This window comes from Leptidea sinapis, chromosome Z (assembly GCF_905404315.1).
Source record: "Leptidea sinapis chromosome Z, ilLepSina1.1, whole genome shotgun sequence".
Taxonomy (NCBI): domain Eukaryota; kingdom Metazoa; phylum Arthropoda; class Insecta; order Lepidoptera; family Pieridae; genus Leptidea; species Leptidea sinapis.
This window is the reverse complement of record NC_066312.1, coordinates 15,289,091-15,299,069: the sequence shown is the minus strand read 5'-3', so window position 1 is coordinate 15,299,069 and position 9,979 is coordinate 15,289,091. Positions and strand designations below refer to the sequence as shown.

The 9,979-nt window shown below is 29.5% G+C and overlaps 1 protein-coding gene across 1 annotated transcript in view; it reads left to right on the top strand.

Annotated features, from left to right (window-relative positions):
- Positions 1-827: 827 nt before the first annotated feature.
- Positions 828-9,979, top strand: part of LOC126978957 (inhibitory POU protein) — a 58,917-nt gene continuing 49,765 nt past the window's right edge. Inside the window, exon 1 of the mRNA XM_050828087.1 lies at positions 828-976. Within this exon, the coding sequence (XP_050684044.1) occupies positions 854-976 (123 nt within the window). The 5' untranslated portion in view covers positions 828-853. The remainder of the gene's footprint in view (positions 977-9,979) is intronic.

The window sequence follows — 9,979 nt, the reverse complement described above, 5'->3', positions numbered from 1 at the left end:
TTAAAAAAAAAAAACACATATTATCCATGTAATTATATTAAAATATACATTAGCATTATTGTGTTGTGAATAAATATGTACATTTTATAAACAACATGTTATAATAAACACGTGATTAAGATGAAATATAATATATCAAAAATACAGACATATAAGTATATACAGAAAAACATGGCAAGGAAAATATGCAACTTTACAAGCATTCAGATAAGCTTCCTATAGTATAACTGTGTGGAAAGCTCATTATTTTACTGAAACAAATTATTTTGACTAAACCGTGGCGTGGCACCAACGATCCAGTTTTTGAGTTGAAGAACGAACCATTATAACTCCAAAAGTTTTGGGAATTGTTGATAAACGTTATTAATAGCATTTTATTAATACTTATTACACGCACAGAGAAGTTCGCCCAATATAGATGCAATTTGATGGACAGTGAAATGATTTAGAATTCGTGTTACAATAGTTTAAACATAATTAAGGACTATGCCAATCGTTTCATGCGCGGTCTGTCAACCTTTCTGAGTTAAAGCGTGAAAAGGTAACAGACATGAGAAGTGAATGGACCAATTAAATAATTCATTTAATCGTGAAGCCGCCGGCGGCGACGTAAACATGCGTGAGAGGGGCGAGGTGTCGTTGTAGGAGGGTTTGTGGAGGGGCGAAGGCGTGGCTCGTGACGTCACTCTATACCCAGCACAGTCGGTTATCACCCGGCGTAGCGAGCGGCCGTGGCGACGCGTCGCCTGTTTCAACCCCAAAGTACGAGAAAGCCGGCAAAATTTTCGACCGTCAGTATCACTCACCTTCAAAGGTGTTGAAGTTAGAGGACGATCCGTGGGGGTCATGTGCCATGTACTCCCCGGAGAAGATGAAGTCCGGTGGGGGCCTCATGGCACCCCCGGGCTGTTTCCCCGGTCGGTACAGTCCCACCTACCGAACCACCGATCCACGGCGCTGTGTGCCTAATCCATCGGTGAGTCTCGCTTTCTTGTTCCGTAAAAATATAGTCCGCCAAACACAAAATATCATAACAGTTTTAGGTTATACAAAATACATGTCTAACTCAAACAAATAGGGTCTAAATTGCAACAAAACATGATTTCTTTTCAGGGATCTGTATTGCTGTGCGTTTATGTCTAATGTATGCTTGCTGCTATGCGATCTATGGAGCTCCATTTTCTTCTGTTTGTTATTTAGCGAATTTCACATAAATCTGTTGATAGTATTCAGTATCGTTTTTTTATTTTGTATACTAAACGTTAAAATATTAAAACATTTAAAAACTTCCAATTCATTGAATGCTACAAATTCAATTCGGTTCTTTTTGTGGTTGCACTTTCTAATGATAAGTATTTATTATATTTTAAATTGCTGTTAAAACTAATTATATTATACAAATAACAACAATAATTGCTATTCTAAACCAACAAAAAAAACTAAATTAATAAGATTACTTTACGATTTCCGGTCCTACCTATATGAGTCAGTTAATGTACTAGTTAATGTGGGAATATCATATAAGTACTATTCCAAGCAATCGATAATTTAATTCATTGTATTCACTATATTAAAATTATTGTTAACAAATTATATATAATAACTATAGAATTCCCTATCGATAACCAATTTATATAATTTAATATTTTATTTAATGTTTATTCTTAAAAAGTTTTTGTTACGTCTATGTGTCTTTAATTAAAGTTGTTCTCAATCATACAAACGGTTTATTATCCTGAATATCTACATAATATCAATTCATCAATATTTTCACATGTGCTACAGAACATATAGTATATAAAGCCGACGGAAACCTACTACGGCGTAGGCCGCCCTCCCGCCGTCGCCAATCGCCTTACGTAGTCCGTAGCACCCGTCGTTAAGACTGCCGTCGGACTATTATATCTCGTAGGAATCAATACTTATAATTATTACTGTATACTTATTATTTTATATATTATTATCATATTTAAATTACTATATCGATTATGTTTATCACAATTATTATTAGGATTTTCCTTAATAATTCCCAAAAACAACAGAATTAAGTTTAATTAAATAAGTTCATTTGTTACAATTTATATTATTAATTATTACACAATAAGTAATATTATCAGCAGACTTATGATAAATCAAGGATTTTTTAGTATCCCTGTTAATTCAATAAAATTTTAAGCGTCGGCTTTTTAAAGCCCATGTCTTGGGGAACTTATCAATATCTGAATCATGCTAAATCTTTTAAATATTATTAATAATTTAAATAATAATGAATATTTTTTAAATAATCATATAGATTATTATAATAACTAAATAACTTTACACCTCACATGTAATATTGATGAATATTATTGATGTGAAACATGAAATATAGAATATTTTTAAAATATGTATATTAATATTACTTAGAAAAATATATAATATGTTATTATTAATAATAATTATCTGAAGAGATACTTTACTTTTTACTCAATTGGTTTAAATACTTTTAACATAAATTATATAGAAAACACATACATTTAAAACGCTTGTAATTATGACTGTTTTTTTAAATAATAATTCTGAAATGTTAATAGTCCAAAATTTTAAAATGAATACTTTATTTAAATATGGGACATTCTAAAAAATATAATTATTTTATACATATTATTATCTATACAAAATAGTTTCAGCCCGTCATCCCTGGATAGCTATAGCCAATAATATATTAAATACTTTTCAATTGATTGGTCGTGTTCCCAAAAAGCAAACCTAATTAAAATTGTTCACTTGTTTACCTGTAGGTAATATACATATAAATATAACAAAATGCATTACTGAATACTATCGACAGATTAGCTCATATTCTTTAACCGGAATTTATTTTACAGGTTGCATTTTAGCTTCACGCATCGTTGGAACGCTTACATAGAAACTGTAAAACGAAAATATTTCCGAGTATTAGTATCATTGGATTAGCGTTACATCCTTACTAAACAGTAAGAAATCCGTTTTTGTTTAGACAAGGATTAATTGCTTTTAACTTATATGAATGTCACAATATAATGATTCAATAAAAATATTAACTCAACTACAAACAAGTCATATTGTTTCTCGTTCGATAACAACTGGTGTTTTATCTATTGATATACTGTAGGGCCAAACGAGCTTCATCTTTAATAATTATTAAAATGATCATACAACTTTAATATTATAAATAAAGTATTTATAGAAACAACGACCTTAATTGATTAGCTCAAATATACTGCTGTGATGCATTTAATACATATTACCCAGGATATAACAATTTTTAAAATATATTGACTGGCTTTAAAGTTTATTATGCAAACAGTGGGCATAAAAGTTATTACGATCTTGTAATTCATCTAAGTACTTCAATGATGTGTTCTGAGATCTTTATTACTTATTAAAGTTTGAATATGAGTTGTTATATTAACGGTTTTATTGAACGAATGAAGAGATTACAATTCTGATTTTTTTGGAAAACCTGTTAATACTAGGTAACTGACAAATGTATTCTTAATTTAAATTTGGAATCAGAATAACTTTAAAACTACAATGTTTATTTTAAGTTTTAATCTTTTATAATAAACATAAATTAAACAAATACTCAAAAGAATAAAGTAAATAACTAAAAATAAATTAGTATCAAAAAACACTTTGTACTTTTAAACACTTTTGTAAAACAGACATTAAGCAGCCACTTTGAAACTCGCTATCTCGGTTCGTATTATTTTTGTTATACATATTTAAAAAAAAACATTCAAAATGTCAGCTGTATAATTATTGTGATACATTCCGATGACAGGCAGACAGATGAAGTCTTAGTAATGGGTTCCCTCACGGTGTGATATACTAGAAAGACTCATGATTTAATTATTTATATACTCAAAATCACAAATATGTATATTTATTTATATTTTAATCAATAAAAATCTGGATACGTTATAAGTAAAATAAATAGATATTTATTTAATTATACCAATACATGTAACACATAACATCTGTATTCCCACACAGATAATAATCGCCTAGTAATATTTGATTAGTATTTTTTAATGCGCCAAAAGAAGTATTACCTTTTTTCAAAACAATATAATCTTATCTGATTTACTTTCGTTGTAATATTTTTGAAATGCCGTCCTTTATAAAATTTTGTAGGGAAATTAATACTGAATAATCTTACGCATAGTATAGTTAATAAATAAAACCTTTCCACTGCTGTTATAATTATTACTTAGGGACGCTATGGGTGTTCAACCGATTTTTAATTTAATATACCCCGGATATTCGTAAAAGGGGATATCAATTTTGCAATTACAGTCAATTATAAAGTTTCAACAACACGCCATACACGCCTTTATATCGTAAAGATTCACATTTACAACGGATATTATAGACTATTTGAAGAATTTGTTTTTTGTGAACATTTTTGTACATGGCATCATGATGGTCTATATAAAAAGAAAGGTTTTTCTTAAATATTTTCAGGCTTTTGCGATGGCAAACTAAACAAGTTGATGAACTTTGTCTGCGTGTTTAACAATAATCCGATTTCGGATATAGCTTTTTATAAACAAAAAAGAAGTACACCGAAAAATCGAGTCATTATTACTTACGTAATTAATTTAATACACATATTTTGAGTTCAATAATGTTAAATAATACAATATTAAAACGTGTTTACTTTAATATTAGATTCTATAAACAGCCGCATAAGTTATTTCTTTAAAAATATAGGGCAAAGTATGTAAAATATTTAGCCGTGCACTCCAAGTACTTTGCTCTTTTCTCTTAACTATTTTCAAACTAATTTTACTTTCCGTATATATTTTTAAACTAAATTATTTGCCACATTAGGTAACTATAAAGTGCTAATAACTCTTCTATTCAATATTTTGAAGTTTTTATTTTTATAATGCAGCAATTTATAAAGTCTTTTAAACATCCGCTTTTGTACAAGTAAGTGTAAACCGTCACAATACCAGGACAATCTAAAGTAATTAAGTAAAGTAAATATAGTGTCCTATCTTGTACGAAGGAACTGAAGTTTTGGTGATCAAATTCGATTCACATTGTTCGTTTTTTATATTAAGCTATATCTTACCCTTAAAATCACTCTACAATACTATAGAATAGTTAGCCTATAAATACGTTAAGGTCCAATTTTTTTTTGAGGATCAGAAGCGCGTTTTTCTGGAACCAAGTAGTAGTGTTCTAATAGTATTTGTATTCCATTCCAAGTTCATTATACAAACAATAAATTTAGCTGTAAAGGTTGATGCATCCAGTATACGATAATTTATATTTATACATTTCTTTTATTCTTTAAAACTTTTTATGAAATATTTGATATTATTTAAGCACGATTCATATATTTGATACAGCACCTTACAAACTAATTTGTTATGTTCATTACATCCACTCTACTATTTGATTGAAAAGCCGGCTAGATTATATATATATATAGCTAGTGAAATTACTGGGCAAGTGAGACTTAACATCTTATGTCTCAAGGTGACGAGCGCAGTTGTAGTGCCGCTCAGAATTTTTGGGGTTTTCCAAGAATCCTGAGCCGCACTGAATTGTAATGGGCAGGACGTATAAATTACCATCAGCTGAACGTCCTGCTCGTCTCGTCCCTTATTTTCATAAAAGAAAAAAATGTTCTTCTCACGAGCTCTATTTTTTCCGAACATATGGTAGATTCAGTAAGTCAGTAAGAAATATTTCTATTGACGATTCAAAAGCGCTTAGTTAAGCCTTATTTAATAAAGTTTATTTGACTTTGACTTTGAAAGGCTGTTAGTGAAATTACTTGATTAGTACATTAACATCTTGTGTTTCAAAGTGACGATGGCAATTGGAAAACATTCAGATGATTTTGATACCGTTATTCAAAAATACTGAGCGGCACTGTATTGTAATTGACAGTGCTTATCAGTTACCATCAACTTACTACATTGCTCGTCTCGTCAAGTCAAAAAATATCTTTAATTAATTTAAGTATTCTCCTCAGAATAAAAAATTCCAATGCAATGCATGAAGGAGGATTTAATCAAAACTTTTGTATGAAATACTTTATTAACAGTGGAATTTTACTATTCATACATTAATAGAATTTAAGCTCAATCAAATTTTTTTAATACTTACGTAAAAAGTAAGTAAATAAATGTAAAGACGACCTGACAGTACTAATTGTGCCTTACCAATAATATTTGTCTAAGTGTGGGTTAGAGGTTGAATAGACAATATATAATAAGAATATATATATAGTCGAACCAACGTATAGCGTGGCTGTAGCGTAAATTAGTAGAACTATTTACGATTTGTCAATCAAAATCGTTTACAGGACTCAAGAGATTCCATTTCCTTTTCTATCTCCGTTAGAGATGTTCTCTCTTGGACGATTTGTTTGTCTATATGTGCTTATAAAGCATGGAAGCATTTCTGACACTTTAAAATAGCGCAAATAAAACTATTCCGTAGGGCAGAGCTTACAAACTGTACCGGCTAATCAGTTCGGTAAGCCCAGTGAGTACGGTCGGATCCTGGTCGGGCGGGATTTTAAAAAGAGATAAAACAAGGATATAAAATGCATTCATAGTGGTGCAGAAATTGTACGGATCGCCATTTAAAGGGGAATGAAATCCCGTTAAGTATACCAATTGCTTAAAGATACAATAAAATATATTTTATTTGAGGGATGGCATTATGCATACTTGTGGTAGCACATTTTTCTACCTTTTTATTATAGAATCAAAATATTTGTTTAGTTACAAACAGATTTGATTTTTAATTTTGCCGTTTTGTGTGATGGTAGGTAGTGTGCTGTAGTTTTTTGTTTTTCAGTAATATTCAGATTTTTTTCGACTCTTTTCTACTATACATTAAAATTATTATGAATTTGGATAGACTATTGTCAATTAATAGGATTTAATAGAAACTGTTGCCCACGTCAAATTACAGTTCTGTTTTTTCTTCCAATTTGGAAAAATTAATACTAATAATGATTTATATATATTAGAAAGTTAGAATTGCCACTGAGTCATTTTCGCGGGAGAAATCTGTAATTATTTCTTGTGCATGGATTAAACTGTTTCATCGATTTATTTTCGATATTTTATTTGATTCGATGCACTTACTGCCATTATCAACTCAGCGATTGTCATATCAACGAGTTTAGTGCCACTGTTTTTTGAGCCAAAGTAACCGGGACTATCCTTCCAATTGATAACCGAAGAAATAACATAATTTCAGTTTTGTTTTAATTTATTCTTATTAAAGATTCTTTTCCTTTATATTAAATATTAGGTCGAAGGCCGATCGTTCTTACTTCACTCATCACTTTATGATCCAATCTCTACTTCTTCGTATAGATTGTTTGTTATTCGTGTCATTTCAATTAAAAAAAATATTTCGCTGTTACGGTCAACCGCATAACAATGTGTTCTTACGTGCGAATAAGAAATCCTTGTAATAGTACAAAAAAAAATCAGATTTAAAACTAAAACATATGCGTAGGGTGATTCATAAAATTTATGCTGCATGAAATGGTACTTAATTTGACATTATAACTTAAATATAAGTATAAAACACATACAATTATTAAATATGAAAAAAAAATATTTAAAGGGACATATTATGTACTGTTTTCTTTTTTCTTTCACTGTTTTAACTATATTTATTTTACATTAACATTATCTATAAATTATTGAAACGACAGTCAGCTGCTACTCCAGGAGTTAAATGTAGGGGCTTCTGAAAACTAGTGTTAATTGGTGCCACGCCAGTACAGCTAACACTGAGTTATCTCCATTTGATTATCGTTATTGCTACAGAAAGCCTTAGATTTTGCTCAGACTCGTTCGATCTCGGTGCCAAATAATTATTTTAATGGCTATCAACACAAAGTCTGCAGCGGTAGATATCACATTGATATTAAGATATTGTGAATATTTTTTATTTTTTTTCTTGTATTTTTATTTCATACCCATTTCTTATATTTCATTGTAAACATTGACATAACTTTATTTACCCATACATAAGTTAAGTTAGTTTTGTTACCAATTTAAATTTATTTATTAAATTTTAATTCTATTCTACTACATTCAACATTGAACCCAAACTGCAAGAGCTTAATTCCACAAATTGTTATTAAGCCCCTTTTTACTTATATACAGAGATAGAAATATATATGCCTTATATACCATCCCCCTTTTTCATAATGGTCCGCTAACTTAAAACAGCCGCTAAGGAGTGTTTTTTCTCATTCTGACTTAGGTCAATAGAAGAAGACAGAGTGATAATTAGCAATGCTTTAAGTTAGCAGACTATTATCAATAAGGAGGTAAGTGATTAAACAATCATAAATATTTTATTATTTCTTTCATTTTATTATTTCTTTATCTATACGGTTATAATATCTTTTATAAGTTCGATCTCTAAATAATGTATTTTATATATATATATATAATTATATTTATCGTAAGAATACATCATGGAGCTTGATCATGATAGGAGTAATAAATAGTACAATAATGATATTATATGTCTTTATTCAAATATATTTAAATTATTTTGTATCAATATTTGACATTACTGTATAAAACACTCATTATTTTTATCTTCTTGAATTTATATTTTAGCGATTTACATGGGCAGTAGGCAGTTACGCGGACAGCACTCTGCAATACAAATATGCAGTCAATATCTGCGGCAAAATCCCACAATAACAGGCCATAGTACTAATGCTGTAGACTTACGATAGACCTTTTTTGTAGACTATTTATTGACCAAAATATAGATGGACTAATTATAAACGACTATAAATGGCCTTTTTTCCATAGTAACTAATGCAATAATGACTGCAATACTTCAACACTGATATCCAACATAGATAACACTTCATACTATACTAGAGAGATTTGATGACGTAATGGTGTCGCAAAATCGTGATATTATTGGCGTTCATCGGAAAAATTCAGTCTAATCATTTATTACCAAACGCACTACAAGAAGAAATTTTTACTATTAAAACTATTAGTAAGAGTAAATGAAATTTAAAATAAGTTTTTTAGAAACCTTTAAAAATCATTTTAAATCATTTAAATCTGCTCCTGCATCAAAACTTATAATCATAATATATTTTCATTACTTTGACCTAATATTCAAATAGGATAGTAAAATGTATGCATATGTATGGCCATACTAGCTTTTACCCGCGACTTCGTCCGCGGGGAATAGGTAGTTTGTGCAGCATTTTTTATTTTTATGAATACTTTGCATATAATACACATACAAACTGCCGTGGCTACCTATAAATTGCTTATTTTAATACATTCTTATAAACGACATTATTTTGTTTTTCCTTCCTTTGCACACAAAACATAAAGATTTTGCGGGTTTGATATTAAGCTGTCTAGTTTCCTATAGAAAAAAAAATTCTCCTTAAAGTACTGCTGTAACTTTTGAGCGTTCCTTTTTTGTACTAAATATAATCAAAATCCAATAGCTAGACATGAAAGAGTGACTGTTTGAAATTCCATATGAACCTTAACTGCTTTCAAACCCACACATGTCGAAATTTCAAAAACACTAATACAATTTTTTTTATTATCAAATACAAAACCAATGGTTTTATCTCCGATAGTCACCAACTTCCATACAAACTTCCATCCCCTATTTCAACCACTTCAACCTTATTTTCCGCATTAAAAAGTAGCCTATGTTCTTTTCCAACTTGTTGTCTATCTCTGTACTAAATTTGATCAAAATCGGTTCAGTGGTTAAGTGGTGAAATCGTAACAAACAAACTAACATTCACATTTATAATATTTGTATGGATTATTTCACGTTTTTATTCCTACTTTACGACGATACATGTGGAATTATGAGTGATTAAAAACAAAATGACAATGAAATAAATAAATTGATTAAGAAACTTTATGTTAAAAATATATATTTAATCATTAATAATATT